General features: G+C 43.9%; 1 protein-coding gene across 1 annotated transcript in view; it reads right to left on the minus strand.

Annotated features, from left to right (window-relative positions):
- Positions 1 to 20,939, minus strand: part of LOC119448082 (tachykinin-like peptides receptor 86C) — a 459,995-nt gene that overhangs the window by 2,370 nt on the left and 436,686 nt on the right. Inside the window, exon 4 of the mRNA XM_049664048.1 lies at positions 16,429 to 16,625. Within this exon, the coding sequence (XP_049520005.1) occupies positions 16,429 to 16,625 (197 nt within the window). The remainder of the gene's footprint in view (positions 1 to 16,428; positions 16,626 to 20,939) is intronic.

The following is a 20,939-nucleotide window of genomic DNA, read 5'->3' on the forward strand; positions in this document are numbered from 1 at the left end:
GCTGCGTGATTTCCCGCCCGCGCGCTACGACACCAGCGATTCCAAACGTGCTTTGAACGAACCTCGCTAACTCGGCAAGCGCCTTGAAATTACGTAGGCTGTGAACGGCACTATGAAAACGCTGTTCGCTATCAGCTGAAGCCGACACCAGCAGTTTGCCATTTCCAGGCGGATGCTGAGGCACACATTGAGCAGAGTTAGGTTCTAAAGATCACTTTTGGGACCGGTGGTGTTGCGTCGTGCGATCGCGCTATACCCCACGACTTTCTATTCGTATTTCGCGCGCCTCAAGTGAAGCGCGGGAAAAAAATTGCGCTGGACATAACTCGATGAAAGTGACTGATTGTGTCAATTTAGAAGGCAACGGCAATTTTTTTATCGGAAGCGGTGCCCTGAATTAAACATAACGTATACGTTGATTAAGTATTATTCTCTAATTAGACGGATAATCAACGTACAAGACATTATCCTGGTGGAGAAAAAGAACTGATGATTGAACACGACAGGTCTCATAATGGTATGCTGTACAGATTATTTTTTCTCCACTTGGCGAATGTTAGCAGGGTGATCGCGTGTTTTTATCAGGTTATAAAAACGATAAACGTTAGTAAACGCTTTCGATGCTAATAAGCCCAATCTCAAGCCTATAAAGCTTTTAAAACAGGCTGATCATCGTGTTTGCGTAGCTATGATTCTCTGGTTGCTGAACACCAAGTAGCTGGGAGAATTTGCAGCCGCAACTACCGCGTTTCAATGCGCACGGAATGTAAGATTGAAGAAATACTAACCTAAATTGCTAGAGTATTTCTATATCAGCCTGCACTCCAGCTCCGACTACATGCACCAAGCATGTTGGCATTATTATTTTTAGCATAAATTATTATAGATTTCACAAATAGTGTGCCGAGGAAATGTATTAAATGAAAAAATGCTTCGCTAACAAGCCACTCGTAATACAATGCAGCTGTTTTATAAGGAGTAGCTCGCATCGAAGAGTGCGTGTTACTTCTGACCCGCCGCGGTGGCACCGGGGCTATGCATGGCGTTATCCTGTTGAAGAACATGTCGCGTGTTGGATTCTCAGCCGCGGCGACCTCATTTCAGAGGGGACCAAATGCAAAAGCCCAGATGTACGCAAATTTAGGTGCACGTTAAAGTACCCATGTTAGTGAAAATTAGTATGAGCCGCAGTGTCGCACCGGGACGTCAAATCCCACGAACGAATAAATGAATCATATTTTTATCCCTGCATCTGCTCAATGCCGAAAAACAAAAGAAAAAAAAGCGCGAATATGATATTACACGCAGTTAGTGATTCGACGGCACCGCCGACGGCACCGCCTTCCAGTCTGCTTTTGAAGGCTGCTTAATCTTCCAAGAATGCCGTCCGGCTGTATTGGCGCATCAGTTCTTTTCCCTCGCTCCTGTAGTGAAAACATTAATTTCACTGGCACAGTGTTTGAATGACAGAAAGGCGTAAGTCCGCGGGACGTTCTCGTACCCCACAGGTAGCCGCTTCACGTCGGTTTGGGCGCAAAGGCGCAGTTTTCAGAGTAAGGAGTGCCCGTGGCCAACGTTATTGTCTACATTTAACCCTTGACGACGTGCATGATCCTAATCCACATGCTAGGACGTTCCTCCCCACAGCTCTGGCATTTTTCCACCAGACGAGACCAAAAACTTTTGAGCATTATGTTTGTGCCGATCTCGCTCGCTCAAGCCGGGATTCTTCCCTTGCTCGTAAGGGAGGTCGTCTCCAATTGCTGCACCTGAGGTGGCCGATTCTTGTTCTCTGAGGCAATGTTTTTCATCATCAGTAGGCCCTCCTAACAGGCCTGCACCTGGTCTAGTAAAGCCCCAGTGTGTCGCAACGTTTTTCTTTTTGCCAAAATTGGGACATTTAAAGCCTACGAATGCGGTCGCTTGAAGGGGCTTTTGTGTCTATATTGCACGCCACAACTCCACAACAATGGAAGACAGCGGCATGCACGGAAAACGAGTACAGCTGATATTGAACACAAGACTAACTGGAGAAAGGATTTTGGCAGGTCATCTAATGTGTAAGGCACATTACCAGCTCTCTGTCAGAGTGAGGGTATGGATGCGGATGGAAGGAAAACACATTTGAAGATGATAATCTATTAGGTGGAGCGATGAAAGCAAGACATTTGCAAACACATTACAGAAATAATTAGCCATGGCGTGGAGGGGCCTTCGACCAACAGTGCGCAAACATAGGGGAATAATTATGTTGATGACAGAAAAAAGAACAATTTACGTTCAGTACGAGCGTTACGAAGTGGTCACACGTGTAAGCATTTTTCTATCGCTTTCTCTGTGTCCTTCACAACATTGCCAGGTAACCAGCCTTTATTCAATTATGTTCCGCCCGAAAGTCCCCCAAAATTTTGAGCATCACAGACTACATTGGATGCTACGTTCATGTTGCGAATCCTTCACGTTGTAGTGATCCATTTGATCAATTATGAACCTTTGACGTAGCCGCGCACCGGTGTTACACCTAACATGAAGGCGAGCTTACGCCATCTCTCGTTGTAACGGAACATAGGACCTCTGCAGCATAATCAGTAAACTGTTTATAAAAGGCGGACGTAACTAACCATCTTCCGCTAAAGCTGTGGTGCTGTAATGGTGGAATTTTGCTGTGTTCAAATAGGCCCATTAGAACGCAGTACGAAGTCTGACAGAACTAGGATAATGTTTATGCACTTGTGTTGTCTTCTTTCAGTTAATCTTCTTTCCGCGCTGTTTGCCGGCCACTTCATAAGTGAAGGCAGAAATTAGGCCACGTTCGCGTTTACGTGATGAAACTAGCACGAGACATGGAGGCAGCACTCTAGATTACATACTGTATTGGATTAGTGTGGACTACGTGAACAACGGTATGCTAATCTAGCGAGCCAGGATGTAAACCTCCTGTCGCGTCGATTGAGGCCCCTGTACACAGGCAATTTTCACCCCGGCCGAGCCACATTCAGATAGTGTGCTGCTACATAGGCATTTTTGATCGCGATTTGGTTCGATCTGGATCCATTCACTCGTGCTCTAGCTTCTTGATCGCCATCGTTTATGTGAACCGCCTGCACCCTTAATGCTCAGTGAGCTCAACCAAATGTCCGCATACGTCCCTCCACTGTACGCCTCAAGCGAGCGGTATGATTTTATTTCTTCCGTAGTGTAAGGTCTAGGCGTGTACACGAGGTAAACATACATGTCGCCGAATCGCACGCTCAGCCTACACTTTGGATCTTTTTTTACAATCATCTAAATGAGGAAAGGAGCAAAGTACTGCTCGCAGCAGCCGAAGAACTCGTCGACGTACCGCAGGCGGGCAGCTTCTCGCATCTAGCTCACGTACTGGGATGTATCGCATCCCAGCAGTGGCCTTGCTAGCCGAGAAGTGAGGGGAATGTTTTGCCCACCAGCTCTTTGCACACGTCTAGCACTTCGCTTTGGGCGCAGCCAGTGACTTGACGCTGTTTATGAAAGGGAGACGTCCATTCCAATCGTACTTTTTTATTTATCTATTTTACTTTAATAAATTACACTGGTCAGGATCACTCGGTTAAGAACAATCGCTCCTTCGGTACACTACACAGGCACGCCACTTTTCAGTGCAACAAAGCCCACGTAGCAGGGTGGCATTTTCACTGTGCCTTCGACACACAGAGGGAGACGTCGGGGGTGAGAACAGGTGTTATAATACCGCTCACAGTTCCATTGTCGTCGTCAGACGGTTCGCGTCTTTCAGATATGCAGCGTATTCTTTCTATGTACAGCCGTTACGTGTCACTACTGCGTGTACGTTTAGCCAACAATAGGCGGGGCAGGTTGCACAGCATCTTCCACTACGTAAACTGGGGCTTCGGCGCTAGCTTGGTCAACCACTGATTTAGCCTTGAAACTACCCAGGGGCATTCTACCCTGAGCCGAATGCGTTGATCGTGAATGGATACTCAAGTGCTTGGTAAGCCACGTTAAGGTGTTTAGCAGAACTTTGTCGTAGTGTTACGATCTTGCTGCGCATATCAATAAACGCCGTGACAGGTCTAGCAATGAATCGCCTGCATCAATGCTCTTCGTTGACAGCCGTGGCTCGTTCAGTGCCCTGTTTCTGGTGTGCGAGAAGCTCATTTTTCTTTCAATCGAAGGGATATTTAGGCCGATTCAATGATTGTGATTGGCCAAGATACCGTCATCAGATTCCCTAGTTTAGTCTCCTAGGGAAGACGAAGGCACAAAAAGCTGAGACATGTGGTGCAGTGAGGAGGTTCTGACGTCTCCTGATGTGAACTCAGACGTTTCATATGCTCCTGATGGAGTGGGCTTGCGTACCATGCAGGGGCCAGTGTAAATATTGTAAATAAACCATTTTTCCTTCATTTTAATTACCGGACGTACTAATTAATATGCTTAGTGAATTCCTGGCCCAAACGCCAGCTCGAGCCGAAACAGCCCGTACTCTGAACAACTAAAAGAAAGGGGCTCGCCTTTCGTGTTGAGCTTTTAACATAGAGCCCTTGTCATATGGGTCATTCCACGCCAAACAACCAGCGTTTTTTCTAAGTAAACTTGTCTGTGGCGCGAAATGCATTTGGTGAAAAGCGGACAGAAGAGAGGAGACAGTGAAGCGCCAATTGGCGCTTCACTGTCTCCCTTTTTCTGTCTCCTTTTCACAAAATGCATTTCGCGCCACAGACAAGTTTACCTAGGAAATATCAGTACCAACTTGCCCAAGAATAAGTTCTTTTGAACCAACGTTTTTTCGACCATCCCAGATTACAGCTGAAAAAATTTCCACATGTTTCTTGCAGTTCAGAAGAGCTATGACAGCGATGACAGTTTAGCATTGCAGTTCAAAAAAGCGTCCTTCACGCTTAATATTTTTTGGCATAAATTTTGTAGCATTTTGGCGACTACTTGTTTTTCCTGCCCAGCTGAGCTAGAAGTCATCATTTTTTTTAATTTCTGGACAAATTGTATGATCCAGTTCTTTAAATGGTCTGTATGACAAGACAATGACACTGTACCTCATGCTTCCTTAATTGAAAAACTTGGAGCTTATAATATACATCCGCAGGTTATATCTTGGATAAGATCATATCTCACATCACGAAAGCAGTTTGTCATTGTTAACGGGGCTCAATCTCAGATCGCGAGTGTCACGTCCGGTGTACCTCAAGGATCTGTGCTGGGACCACTGTTATTTCTATTATATATAAATGATATAACTGATGGTATCCAGTCTCAGATGCGTTTATTTGCCGATGACTGCGTGCTATACAGGGAAGTAAAATGCATTGATGATGTTGCTGTTCTCCAACAAGATCTAGAGAAAATCAACGAGTGGTGTATAAAGTGGCATATGAAGTTAAATGCAAAAAAAAAAACTGTGTACATGACATTTACCAGAAAAAAATATCCACACATGAGCAGTTATAATCTGAACAGCGTACCTTTAAAACAAGTATCAGATTACAAATACCTAGGTGTTTATTTTACATCTTCGCTAAGGTGGCAGAGACACGTTGATTACGTTGCAGCCAAAGCTGGGAAAGTGTTGGGCTTTTTGCGTCGCAATGCCAAAACTTTTCCCGTACCTACTAAAGAATTATTGTACAAAACCAATGTTAGACCACTGCTTGAATATGCCTGCACAGTCTGGGATCCCCCAGCAAAGCGAGATATTGATAAATTGGAAAGCATTCAAAACTTGGCTGCTCGGTTTGTGTCAGGAAATTACTGCAGGACTATTGGGGCGTAAAGTATAAAGGAAACACTGAATTGGGAGCATTTAGATAATCGTCGACGTAAGATGCGATTGAAATTCTTTCATGCTGTTTACCATGGTCGTGTCGGGATTGAAAATACAAAATATTTGCTTGCACCTCACTATGTCTCAGACAGAGTTGATCATATGTTCAAGGTACGGGAAATCGCATGCAAGACTGATTTATTTCGATTGTCTTTTTTTCCTAGAACAATCCGCGAATGGAACCAATTGCCGTCAAACATTGCCTCTGTTATGTCTAATGATGTTTTCTTTTCTATGTTAGCATAACCGCGTTCAAGTTTGTTTCAATGACATCTGTAATTTTGTGACTGATTGTGATTAGTGGTTATTTTTATTAGTTGTGTGACTGACACTGTATGTATTTTTTTTATCTTTTTTTGTATATCCTCCCCCACTGTAATGCCTGTTAAGGCGCTGTGGGTAATAAAATAAATAAAAAAAGTGGTGTGACTGCCAAAATAGCCAATTTCTCAAATATTTGCATACTTCAAGCCCTTTTGTCACTTCAAGTTTTTTTTTTCTCAGAACCTAAGAAAATCTAGGAGACGCAAGCATTGTATATAATGGTAGCCCACTCAACTAGTAGAAAAATATTTAAAGTGTCGAAGGTACAGAAGATCGCATGGAAAAAAAGTAAATTCTTGTTTATTTTTCCAAGAATCTCAGTATTCAAGGCAGAAAAGGTTGCGTTGGTGCTCGACCAAAAAATATATGCGCCACATAATTAGAGAGCCCTACGTGTCTACTATGCATGTGAGAAGTTACAAAAAGGTATTCTTTTCTAAACGGGTAAAAATTTTCTTTTCAAGTTTTGTGTCAGCACCGGCTTTTTCCGACGCGAGCGAAGCTACGTTGAGCAATCATTATGGTGTAATTTACATTTAATTATGGGTTTTACGTGCCAAAACCACGATCCGATTATAACGCACGCTGTAGTTGGGGACTCCGGAATAATTTCGACCACCTGGGGTTCTTTAACGTCCACCTAAATCCAAGTACACGGGTGTTTGGGTGTTTTCGCATTTCGCCCCACCGAAATGCGGCCGCCGTGGCCGGGATTCGATCCCGCGACCTCGTGCTTAGCAGCCCAACACCATAGCCACTAAGTAACCACGGCGGGTGCATAGAGCATTTCTGCTGGCCAGCGCTGATTCATATATACTGGGGTTTGTGGCAAGAATATAACGCGTTTTTTGTTTCCTTTTTCTTTCACATTCTCTAGCGCTTCAAGCTGCTGTGAGCTAAACCACCGTGATCACTACCGCGCACGGAGCCCTCCTGCACGTACCGGCGACGGTAGTACGCATCGCTTAGTTTGTTTCCCCGATTCGAAAAATGAAGCCAAAAATAAATGTGGGGAAAGCTCCCCGCCGCCCTAGGGTATAACGGGCAAGAAGAGTCGATAAGAATATAAAATAATAGGGGATGTCAGCGCCGGCACCCCAAAAGGGATTTAGAGAACCAAGCCAATAGGACAAAAAGAAAGAAAAATTAGCTTCGGAGGCCATGCCGAGGATGTAGGGTAAAGTAGGGGAAAAAGGTAGGCCAGGAAAATGGTAGGGGCAACGCGAGATAAACGGGTATCCAGCTCCTTATTTGATTAAGGTAGGTGCTAACGGCAGTGACCTGCAGTAAACGCGACTGGTGGTTTTATTCAAAGAAGGTAAATTCGAGAAGAGGACGAGACGAGGAGCGATGAGCTCCAAGAAAAGGCAGTCTACGCTGGCGCGCGCTGCCGATCGTGCCAGATAGCGCCGCCGCGTACATCAGATAGCGCCGCAGAGGCCTACGCGGTGTTGGCTATATATGCTCGGCACGCCTGGTCACCGGGCGGAGTGCCCGCTGCCACTTCGCCTCGCACAAGAGCGGTGAGATGGTAGTTGCCACTGGGCATTTTTAGCTGTATTTCTTCTCGTTTAGAATGCTGTAAGTACCACGTTGATGTTATGGCGAATTATGCGTCACCTTGAGGGAGCCGATCGGCGCTGTCGGTCAGACGCGTCAAGCGCGCTGTCAAGTCACACGTTGGGGCACCTCGAAATTCGTGGACAAGCTGTGCCATGTAGAATTGTGTCGCGAGCATTTTTGAAGTACAGCCTCTCCAACAACATTGGTGGGTGTCGCGATGGACGTCGCCGTTCTCTGCGACAGTGACAAAGACATCAGCACTCGTGCTCTTACTTTATTTTGTAACGGCACTTCTCAGCAACAATGAATGAAGCTCTCCGCGCCTGCGCTACTATGCGTATTTACCTTTTATTTGCGGCATCACTTCGCGTTCTAGCCATTACATATATATATATATATATATATATATATATATATATATATATGCAGGGTGTTTCAGCGAACACTTTCAAAATTTATTTAACGTTGCCTGTGGCAGATAGCCCAATTCTTGTTAATGAGCTGGTCTACTCGAAGTGACGGACATTACTTTCGCAAAAAATTGAAATGCATAATCGACTAATTATAAAAATTCATTAATTCAGTTTTTAACTAATTACCTGATGGCCAATATTGTAATCTACAAATTGTAGCCGTGGAGTTCACAAGGCGGATCCACTTGGAACGAATTCCCGGGATGACACCGCTTTCGAGATAATAATTCCCGAACTTTGCGAAGAAATGCATTGGCGTTCCAGTTAGTTTCTTAAGAAAACGTCGCTTTATGCATTGCAGCACAAAATTAACTGGAACGCCAATGCATTTCACCGCAAAGTTCGGGAATTAATATCCCGAAACTGGTGTCATCCCGAGAATTCGTTCCAAGTGGATCCGTCTAGCGAACTCCACGGCTACAATTTGTAGATTACAATATGAGCCATCAGGTAATTATTTTAAAACTCATTTATTAATTTTTGTTAATTGTTCGATTATGCATTTCAATTTCTTGCGCAAGTAATGTCTGCCGCTTCGAGCAGACCGGCTCGTTAACTAGAATTGGGCTATATGCCACAGGTAAACTTTAAGGATTTTTGAAAGTGTTTGCTGAAACACCCTGTATATATGTGTGTGTGTGTGTGTGTGTGTGTGTGTGTGTGTTTCTGGAAGGTTACACTGTAAGTCGATTTGTATCCTTACAGGTGTTACTGTCTATTACTCACGCCCTCACAACCTTTAGGTGTGTAAAAGTGCGAGTTATTGACTAATTTCACCATTAAGCACTCTTAAGGGTGTAAAACGGTTCACAGTGTAAAAGTCTCCCCTGGCGTTATATTTCTGGCCACCTTGTTTACATGCAAATGGGGTATTTATCCCAAAGTACCCCTAAACACCCTCTTGCCAAGGTATTACATACATGGGGGGAAACGGAGGTGGGGATATCAAAAGAGGCGATGCCGCGTCTTTCTATATACAGATTTAGAACATGGCAGTTAACTGCGGCACAAGAGCTAGCCTTGATGCTGGAGAGACGATGTCGAAACCCTGCGGACTCCTGCACAGAAAAACATATGCTCAGGAAAAACATGATGGCAGTCGACAACAGGACGCATTCTATTTGTCATGTGATGCCTTTGGGGCGAAATATTGAAGTGACTACTGTGCAGAAAGCAACCATGCAAACGAAACATGGAAAGAATGACGAGGAATCGAAACAAGAAGGCGGAACAGGGTCGCGAGAATGGACGTAGAAACAGAGCGACGAAGCAGCGCAGTACGCGTGCCTGTAGATGGCAGAAGAAGCCGACTCCTCCTCGAGCGTAATGTGGAGGGGGAAGTCAATCCGCTTTTCTCCGAGAAGAACTTCACTGCTCCTTTCAAGCAGACTGCGTATTCATTGTAGTGTTTATGACTCTGTAACCGCTTAAGAGGTTCTTGCCTTCAGGAAACTGCGGTTTGATTAGTGTCCTACTCATAAAAGTCATAGGGACTCTCATGGCGCAGGTACGAAGATCTTCAATGCAAGATAGCCTGTATCGGCAAAAATCGCGTCCTACTTCCTACGACTGACAAGGTTGAACTTGTCAATCGCCTACTGCAATATTTGTACCCATCCACTGCAACGATCCTTACGTCTGTCGCAGTCACTATGACGACCTGACAGGAGTGATTTGGGAGCAACCCCACCATATCCTAGTGTTCATCGACAGTGAAGATCAAGTACACCTTTGCATCAAACCTGTCCAGCCATCGAACTTCCTCGCAGATTCCTCTAGTAAGCCGCTGTATCACGTTGCGATCATGAATTTTGGATCCAGAAAGGCGCCAGACTGCTTTGTGTACCAAAGAAAAGATTGGTAGCATGAATTGTTCAAACAATTGCATATCAACAGCGTTTAGTAAATGATAAAAGTGCGATGAGAGCGACTGGACACTCTGGGAACTCTTGCGTTGACTTCATAGCGTGCAGCAGGTGCTTATTAATGATTGCTGACAATAAAAGGAGGTGAGCTAGGCATGTAAAAGAGAAAACTGCGAAAAACTTCTTGCCAGCTGCTAGTGAAATAGCTGGGCATTTGAAGTGGCAGCTCCTTTAAGTTGCTTAAGTTGCGGCGTCGTTTAGGAGCGAGAATAAAACAAACCTTAGAATAAATGACACGGAAAGAAATAAGCGTGGTCACTTGATATCATGATTGCACATCATGCATCTGTAGTCGAGGCAATGTCGCTATGTTCTCACGGCAAATCTCTCCGCACCTCTCTTTGAGAGCTGGTCCGCGCTGACGCGTTCATCGCACCATCAAAGCAGTGGCAGTGCTTATATAACAAAGTGCCTGAACGTCTGAATACTGATTCATCCAAAAAACAGAACACGGCATTATAAATAGTTCACATAACCTCAAGACAAGACCCGCACCATCTGTACTTCTCCCAGGATCTGATGTGACAGTGGTGTGCGTGATTGCAGGAGGAGTTCTAATATTGGCTCCCTTGGCAGTCGGTACCGGCAAAGTTGCTGGTCGACGATAAGGTGCCTGGATTATCTTCTCCTTGCCGCGCGAGAGGGAGAGCATGCAGGCACTCCAGTAGACGATGTCGTCTAGCGCCAACCGACGCCGAACCGTGTCCTTCCTTCGCAGAGCACCCAAGGTCACTCCACGTGGTCCCGAAGCTTTGGACGAAAAGCGGCCCATGACCGGTTGTGAGCGACATCAACAAGGGATGCTAGGGGAGTTGCAATTGTAGCGCGACTAGGTGAGAAGAGGCCACACACTATTCATAAAATATTCCTGTTGAAATAAGAAGAAATACATGACAAGTTATAACTTATTTCAACAAAATGAAATTCTTATTCAGTTTTAAATAGATGTAAACAACTTTGTAAGATATACCTTTTAGTAGTAAGTAAAGTTGTTTGCTACTCATAAGCTATACCATTTTTATTCACGCTACTGAAAGAAAAACCAGGCGTTCACGCCGCTGTAGGAAAACGCGCTCATAATGTTCGCCTGCTGCGATGTTTGCGTCAAGGTTGGAGCGCATGCATCTTTCCTGTGGTCTTGAAAAAAGGGCGGAATATAAATTGTTTTAGGTTCTTCGAAACAGACACTACTTGTTTTTTTTTAAACTGCAACATAACTATATCAACTCGAATATATGTTGACCGTAAACATGTATCTGGATCGTTCTCACCTCCCTGCTAATCAAGCATTTAGAAAGGTCATATAAATTTATGACAGATACGCAATATGTGTGCCAATATCGATGTTATTACAGCAAGTTGTCAGTTGTTCCCGTTGTCAGTCGACCACTGCAAACCTCACGGTCTTGGTATGAAGTTCGTTCAGTCTTTCAGTAGAAGCCAGACGACATCAGCTCACCGCTAAATACGGATAAATTAATACGCACAAATATAGAAAATATAGAAACGCACTGAACGAAGTGATAAAACTGTGCGCCGCCTGCAGAACACATTGCATCCTAATTCGAGGGGCGCAAACGCTCATCATGCAGATACGCGCGTTTATGGGACCACGCTCAGCGTCATGGGCACTTCACATCGTGAAATTATTATTGCGTTTTAAACTTCACGATGCTAACTCACCACCACTGAATTTCACACGCCACTATTTTGACTTCACTACTGCGCAGCAGACGCGGAGCATTGCCGTCACCGACAGCCTGTTCAATCGACCTCTGTGCGCGGAGCAGCCTTTGCTAATTCGTTGAACTTACATTTTAGGGCACTAAATGCGTGGCGCATTAGCCGGCAGTCACGCGGTATTTTTTAAATTCCGCGCACTTTAAAGTAAGGCTGGAAAAACAATAAACAGGGCAGTTATCTTAGCACAGATGAAATAATTTGAATGTTTCTGAACAACCACTACAACTTTTGTATTGAAGATTTTTCGCTAGAGTTAATAATTAAGATAGTAATTAAGCAATATTTGTTATATAGCGGAATGTAAAATATCATGACGTGCTCGATACGGCTCGGAACTACGCCAATACGGCACGCGTAGCGCCTAGGTTTTTTTTTTAATGCTTGGCCCAAGTTAGCTGAAACACCCTGTATACATGCTTATCAGTCTAGCATTGTCCCTATCTCTCCTTCCTTCTTCCTGTTTTCCTTAAAATCTGTATATCTAACTTGCAACCTAAGCCTGTAACGAATCCTGTCCTATCAATATCTTCCCTGCTCCTTTTCCACCAATATTCTAAGCGGGTTTGCTTATCTGCAATGCTGACCCGTGAATGCTTCCAACCGCTTTCAATCCCGGCGCATGTGGAAGGAGGCCGTTACCTCCGAGTCTCTCTTGGTGAATACCTTCGCTATCTATTAGGGTGTGCTGAGTTTATTGTCTCCAAATTTTTGCTACAGCAGACACACGCCTCATTCTGTTGCTAATTGTTGCTCCAGTAGTTTTTTTTTTCTTTATGCACTCAGCTCGGACGAACAATAGCAACGCACTGCCTTTTGTGTTATCGCGCAGATTTTGCTTTCTGATTTCTTTCTTACAACTCTTGCAATCTTTCGTCGAAATTGACACAACTGCTACGCCACTGCCCACGCTCCTCATCCCTCCAGCATTGTGAAACACTTGCTGGCCGGTCGGCTCCTTCTGCCCATCAGCAGCTGCTTCGCGTGCTGTGTCACGCCGACATGTTGCAGCCGTGTATATGGTTAGCAAGCATCCGAGGTGTGCTAGCGCAACGTTAACTCCTTCCTTACTGCTAAAAACGGGCTAATTCTTGCTGCTTTTATGTTTTGACATTTTATTTACTGGCTGCGTTCCTAATGACTGGCGCATTGCTAAAATAATACCCATTTTCGCACCAGGTGATCGTGTTTCTCCGCTTAATTATCGTCCCATCTCCTTAACCAGCACGATTTGTAAATTACTGGAACATATCATACACAGTCATCAACTTCCTTGAAGACCATAACATTATTTTCAAGCATCAGCACGGTTTTCGCGAGGGCTTCGCATGCGACACCCAACTTTATTTATTATTAAAGTTTATCGTTACGACATACACGCAGTGATAGACGCTGTGTTTGAAGTGGACGCAATATTTTTATATTTTTATAATGCATTTGATCGTGTTACACACCATAGGTTGTTACTTAAACTTTCGCAGCCTAACATTCACCCTACTATAATTGCACGGATCACCGATTTTCTCTCATCTAGAATTCAGTTTGCATCAGTTAACAATTCTAACTCATGGTATGCTGATGGTACGTCTGGAGTTCCACAAGGCAGCGTACTTGGACCTTTACACTTCCTAATGTATATTAACGATTTACCCAGTTGAGTCTCATCCAAAATCAGTCTATTTGCAGATGATTGTGTACTTTATCGATGTGTAACAAGTTACATTGATAGCCACTTACTACAAACTGACCTGAAAGCAATAAGTGTATGGTGTTCTAATTGGTTAATGCCATTAAATATTTCTAAAACTAAACTCCTGTCTTTCACCAATGGGCCACGAATTCCAACCACCTACTCCCTTAATATCAACGCTGTGGAACTCGCCACAACTTCCAAGTACCTTGGTATCAATCTTCCGTCAGTCTTATTAATCAAATAATCATATTAATCTTACCCTTGCCTCTTCAAACCGTACTCTCGGACTTCTTAAACATAACTTAAAAGAAGCCCCAATGCATATTAAAAAACTAGTGTACAGAAAATTAATCCGTCCTAAACTAGAATACGCGTCTGCCATATGAGATCCCGAACAAATTTGTATCATCAGAGTAACATTTAAGCCTTGCATAACCATGCTGCGCAATTTATTTTTTTTTCAGATTATTCACGTTACACCAGCGTCATCTCGTTAAAGAAAAAAGCTGAGTGGGACAATTAGCCCTTCGCCATAAAATTTCTCGCCAATCATTTTTCCATAAGCTTTATCACAATCCGTCACTTCATGATTTATTTCAGTCACCACCAGTTATCTTCCCACGACGTGACCATTATGCATATATAAAGTCAAACGCATTAACTGCCAGTCATTCCATCATGCACATTCTTTCTTACCGCCCAATGTAACTGAGTGGAACGCGTTACCATTAGACATTGCCACGGAAACGGACTTAACTAAGTCTCTAGATCTAATTCGCTCACGACTTGCAACCTAATCTTATTGTTATTATTTTGGGACGTTAGTGTTTTCTGTGGTTGTTGCTGTTTGCATTTCATTGCAGTTGCCTTATCTTCTCCTAATATGTACTAATGTATCTATGCAATAATTGCGACGTATCGTGCACATTACCTATGTGTTTCACTCTATTACTACTTTTGTATATTCTTTTGTTTTTAGTATGATGTATAAGTATGATCTGTGACCAGTGCATGTGCGCCTGCAATCCCCCCCCCCCCTTGTAACACCCTCGTAATGAGGGCCTTTGGGGGTATTTTGAATGAATAAATAAATAAATATTTCAGGACGTAGTTCTCACAACGTATACTGCGATACACACAATTATAGCCTGATCACTGGTGTTTTTAATGGATTGATAGCAGTCATTAATTGAACATACAATTTTTGAAAATTCTTACCTGAAACTTGAAAGAAGCACCTCAGAGAACTCGAGTGAAAGCAATAATTTGATATTTATAGTGTCAGTACTGAGGGTTCATAAAGTACGAAATATACAAAATATGCACCTGCTTCGTAGTTACCAACTTTTGTAAGTGATATCACGCAAAAAAACATTATTATGATGATATTCTGGAATCAATACTACCGATATTGATGCCCATGCTTTGCGGAAAAGCAGTAGCTTTGCAAATGTGAAAACGATGTAAATTCCTATTGTACTACGAGCATTTCTTTTTCATCTTTGCAGCAGGACCCTCGTTTCTTTTTAGTGGATTATTTAGGCTTGCGAAACAATGGTTCTCCGGTCAGGAAGCATGCACAAGCCTTCTTATACTTAATTGTTCGGTTCAATCAGCTTTTCTCTGCAAGTAACGTGGTTTAGTGTAAATTAAACTGTGAGCTGGAGCCTCTAAATGCTTTGTTCAGTTGCTCTATAGTGCTGTACTGTAATTTTGACTGTTGCACAATACTGTACAGTAATGAATAAAGGCATTTGTGCACGCGCAATTTAAAATGTAAAAGATGAGACAGATATAGCTGTCTTATCTTTTACAAGCTTCGGTTAAAGGTCGGTCTAAAGTTGACTGCGTGCTATTGTGCGAGTGAGAGCCCCACACGACGGGAAAGATTTTTCTTAATAATTTGTACATGCACTGCCAAAGCGCTGATGGATTAAAGCAATGCACGGTGGGGAAAACAATGCTGCACTTGATATTAGTCGAAAGAAATCATCAAAAAGTCAGGCACTCGTGAGAATATATCTTGTTTAAGAGATAGTTGAAACCGTCTATGTGGCGGATCGGAAAGTTGACAACTCAAGAGAGTCTTCTGTGTCTTTACTGCTGCTGTGACATGGAAATTATGTTTCCGAGTGGACCAAAACGCAAATTATGTATCTTTTTACTGAAGAAGTGTTAGGACAGCACTGCAGGATAGTTTTGACGATACGTCCAATCGAAGTTTTATTTTTCTTTACTTCCCAATCTGCCTAAAATTGCCAAATCTGACAAAGAGTTGAAGTTAAGTCGTCATTTCAGATGGTACATCTTGTTGCTATAGTAAAGGAATTCCAACTAACAATGTTTACCAACGCGGTGAAAAAGTGTCGATCAAGTCAATCGATTCCTTTAACCGCGGTAACAAAAGAGCTGAACCTTCCTATCGCACTCAGTGCTTGGCTGTTCGTGCCAAACTGACCTTCTTTTATATGTTTATTTTGGGGAAATTAAATAAAAATAATTTTAACCTAATAAGTAAAGCACGGCAAGCGTAATGCGGAAGATGTGGGTTCAGATCCCACCTGCGGCAAGTTGTCTTTTCCTTGAGTTCCATTTACGTTGTCCTTATTATTTATACAACTGAATTAAATACCAAAAGCAAATTGCCCTATGCTTTATTTGCCTTGAAAGTCTGCTTTACTTATATCATTGTAACTGGGAGGAAAATCGAGCGCCTGGGATGCTGACATTCTTCTAGCTAATTAACAGCTGTTTTTTGTGTGTTACAACAGCTCTCGTGTACTCCGAGCTTTCAAAACGTGCGCGACGACTGTTGGTTCTTTAGCGACACTCATGAAGTGTACAATGTGCACAATATTTCACTTCATTTCGCACCTGTGGTTCATGAAGTAGTAGACGATGGGGTTGTACATGGCGTGCGACATTGCGAGCCAGTACATAGCCAGGTACACGTGTTGGATGTCATCCGAGTGCACTACGCTGGGGTGGTGGAACACGTACAGGAAGTAGACGTGGTACGGAAGCCAGCAGACGGTGAACAGGAATACCACGGTGAACAGCATACGCACAACCTGCATGATCCGAGAGAAAAAGAAAGTGCAAATGTGAATGGCGCTGACGTAATTCGTTGAGTGGAAGACAAACAAATGACTAAAACAAATGACTTAGAACAGTGTTTCTCAAACTGCCGGTCATGACCCCCATATGGAGCACGAGCCTTTTTTTTTTTTGGGGGGGGGGGGGGTCAGGAGGGTTTTAAAATATGTACATTATGCTTGCCGGAACAAAGATGAATTTTCAGTCTCGGTGCTCCCCTGATGCTATTCTAACGCCGTTTTCTGTAAGAGTAACATAAGCATATGTATAACTCCTAAAATTATGTTTATTATGCACAGTATAATGTTAGTTTTGGCCGCAAGATGGACGGCGAAACGACGAGGTGAATGGTGATTGAAACCTTTAATCACCACAAAGAAACCTTCACCGAAGACGGCCTCCGAACCGCAGATAGTTTTGACTCATCGAAGGTGTAGAATAGGGGTTCTGCATATATGGTTGTATCAAGAAAGCAAACACATATTTGTCATTAAAATACATGATTAAATCAATAATTGGTAAAAATATGAACGAGTATTTTGGTGGCTCTCTGCTGTGGGTAATGTCGCTGAGATAAATTAAAAATGTGAATCCGTCTGCGTCATTGAATAAAAGTAAATTTTCTGAAGGCTTATAAAGGCGGGGAGGCGAGAAGGTTTGGTATTGCTAAAAGGAGTCGCGTACTGCAAGTTTTGGGAAACAATGACTTAAGAGAACATCGAAAGCCGGCAGGCAATGAAGCGATGGAAGACATAGGGGTGATTAGCTGTGGTTGAAACTGAAATGTAGAAAAATATTATGAAAAAACTAAAGTTGACATAAACATAACTTGTCGCCGGTGGGGATTGAGCCCACAGAAACATGTTATGTTTCTCGCCAGTGGGGACTGAAACGACGCAACCGTCGGTCTTAATTACCCCTATGCTTTCCTTGGCTTCATTTCTTACAGGCATTATATGGCCGTGATAAACAAAAGATCGGGCTACTCTTTCTTTCTTGTTGACTTAACAGAAGCTGGTCCTACGCTGAGCTACAGCACCTTGACACCTAGGCACCTAGACACCTCGCAAAGATTGTCCTTGCCGCTCTCCTTCAGAGTAACTGAACACTATTACTTTACTTTTGGCCTTGTAACTAACGCTTTTCAGAAACCGCCCTCCTAGCTCACACGAAATTTTGTCCCAAAATAAGTACACACGCATGACCTCTTTGGCTGATGTCAGTGAAGCAGTCAAAATGACGAATATCTTGTGCCTCGTCTTGCCCAATACTCGAGTACTTCGCTCCTATTTAGAGATTGCTTCAAGTCATATATGAAGACCATTCTAACTAACTTGTGTTAAATGCCGAATGAGCAATAATAAAAAACCATGTCATGTGGGGATGCCACTTGAATACCCACAGCCTGCGGTGATCGCGTGGAGTAGATAGAGGGAGAGAAATAGGTTGCAGTAGGCAGGCAGCACGGTTGCTAGCGTGCTCAAAAAGGTGAAAAATACCGAGTGCACTCCACTGTTCGATACACCTGTTAAGCGTAGTCTAGAAAAGCCAGTCCATCGTAACGAGTGTTAAGCTGGCTTGGAAATCGCGACTTCACTTCCGCTTTTGAAAAGCTTTAGTACGCCTTTCCAAATATTTGGTTATTCTGGTCAAGCTGTTTTGGTGGGACCTTTTAACTGCTGCGAAAAGACATTACTGGACAGCTTCAGGGCTCGTGTGATGATCATATATGGTGTTTAATGGCACGAGGGCCAGGTCTGGCTAAAGAGCGGCAAGAGCTCGTGTGACAAGACGCTTGAAATCTACTTTCATTCGTGATCAACGAACGAAACGTGCTTTAGTTCAGTCAGCCTCCCTCCATTTGCAGAATGCATAACGCCACTGTTGCGTAGTGTCCGTGGTTCAACAACCAGTAGGGAACTGCCGATTCTCCTGACATTTCTTGTACAGCTTCGCCGTGGCCTGCCACTGAGACTTCAGACCCCCCCCTCCAAAAAGAAATGAGCTCATGAAAAATCTATAGGGTCGAGCTGTTCAACCCCACACGTCGGGTTCGCGTAAACACAAACAGTTGAGGAACAAAAATATGCACGGATCACCTTTATAAACGAGCACGTAATCAATACTGCGACAGTGAGAAGAGCACAAGTTTTTTTATGATACTGGTTGAGAGCTTGCGCCTTCTTTCAAAGTGTGGTAATACGCGATAGACACGCGGTAACAGCACGCTTCGTTTGGAAATCTCTGCACCATAAATCAGGGATGCTTTATTACTAATTATGCGGGAAGCGCCTCAGCCTGCACGACCTCTCCAGCCACAGGAGTCTCGTTCCGCATGGTAATACAAGGGTTTTGAGCTTTCTCGCAAGTGCAGCATACTCAGAACAACATTCATCGATGAAAATTTCACACATTGGTATTCATTTGAAAACACTGTATGGTTTATGCTGCTGTTAAAAAAACTACCTGACATCTTCTTTTTTTCATTGTAGTCTAAATGAATCTGTTTTTTTCTCTCGCGAAACACTTGACGAATTGGCAATGTGGCTACTCCACGATGCAGTCACAGAATTTCCGCGGTTCCCTGCAGTCACTATTTGTAATGAGAAAATTAAGATAACCAAACTATTCTGAAGTCTGCAAATCAGGGATTGAACCCACATGCTCCGTAAATATTAAATAATTGCTCATGACGCTGGCTCATTCCGGTCGACGGCTAGATAATCTTTCGGGAAAAGAGCAACCGCACTTATGAAAATAAAACCTTTATAATAGAGGCAGTGTGACCATCAGTACCAAATGACACAATAACGCAAACGACCATTGCTATTCCTTCGGTGTTTAGTGATGAAATGCACAATTTTTTGTGTCTGTGTTGGGCGCAAAGTTTACTGTAGGTTGGCCTTCTCTTGAGAATCGAGATAGGTCACTCGAGCTGAAATTTTTCAAAGCCCGTTGTAGTAAGAAACTAGTATGGCAACGTGGAAGAAGCCAGCGGAAGCCACGAAGAAGTGAATGCGAGGGCTCGAGACGAATGTGCGTGGAAGCTCGGGCCCTTCGGAACGAAAACGGCTGAGCTAGCGCGGTCATGCTAGCCAATGCGTCTATGGGTTCGACCTGAGCACAACACGGACCGAGCCGGCGCTACCAGACCAGCCGGGACGGGACTGGCGTGTCCTGAGGTGAAACTGTGTTTCCGGCCAGAGCTGAGATTCAGACCAGATTAAGCGGGTCGGTACTGTTCCTGCGGTGAACGAGCGTTCGAGCCGAGCAGTACCAGATGACCTTGGTCGAGAGTGCGACGTTCGGTCGGGCGAGCCACGTGAAATGGTCCGGCACAACCACCTGCCGGACTGATCACGTGGGCCTGCCGTGCTGTCGCGCGAGCAGTTTATCGTCCGCTCGTGCACGGGCCGCCTGCACGAGTTCTTCGTACACACAGCGTTGCAAGTCTGCAAGCGCCAACGCCTCCAACATCGTCACCAAGTACTGTGAGTGACCATCTTACGAAGACGCTTAAAGACTCATCGTATCCTCCGTGAGGACACGCACTGTGACAACTCGCGTGAATCGTGGACTGCGTGGACCGTATAGAATTAGTTCAGAGTCTTGTTCTCATCGGAAGTGTAATTGTGCCGTCTGCCGTTGATAAATGTTTGTCCTGTCTATGACTTTGCTTCCTGTATCTGAGTGCCTAGGCCCATGAACCACCACACACGTCCATTTAAAGAACGGCATAAATAAAAACCGGTGTTTTTTAATTTCAGTGTCGGTATTTGCGCGTTTGGTTTATGCACATAAAATAGTTGGGTCGGTAGGGGGTATTGACAGTGGTATTGACAATCAAAGATTGTCAATACCACTGCTCTTGCTTCACGCATTGAAGTACTTTTTGGTGCAAAGTATTTTTGAGTTAGGGAACAAGAATTAAGGATCGCCAGTCAGCCTCTAGAGTTTTTAAAGGAGTACGTTTATCTAGGTCAATTACTCACAGGGGACCCTGATCACGAGAAATAAATTTACAAATGAATAAAATTGGGGTGGAGTGCATACTGCAGGCATTGCCAAATCTTGGCGGGGAACTTATCATTGTCGCTGAAACGAAAAGTGCACAATCATCAAGTCCAGCAATCTGGGACATCGACTACTGCGGTGAAGCCGACCCTGGGGCGATGCGGTCGGCGCAACTCTATGGGCAGCATTTTTATAAATCGATTGCTGAGCAATGGCTCGTTTTTCGCAATTTGCACTTTAGGCACTCAATCCCGACAACGTTCTCACGCTATATG

Source organism: Dermacentor silvarum, chromosome 1 (genome assembly GCF_013339745.2).
Source record: "Dermacentor silvarum isolate Dsil-2018 chromosome 1, BIME_Dsil_1.4, whole genome shotgun sequence".
Classification (NCBI taxonomy): domain Eukaryota; kingdom Metazoa; phylum Arthropoda; class Arachnida; order Ixodida; family Ixodidae; genus Dermacentor; species Dermacentor silvarum.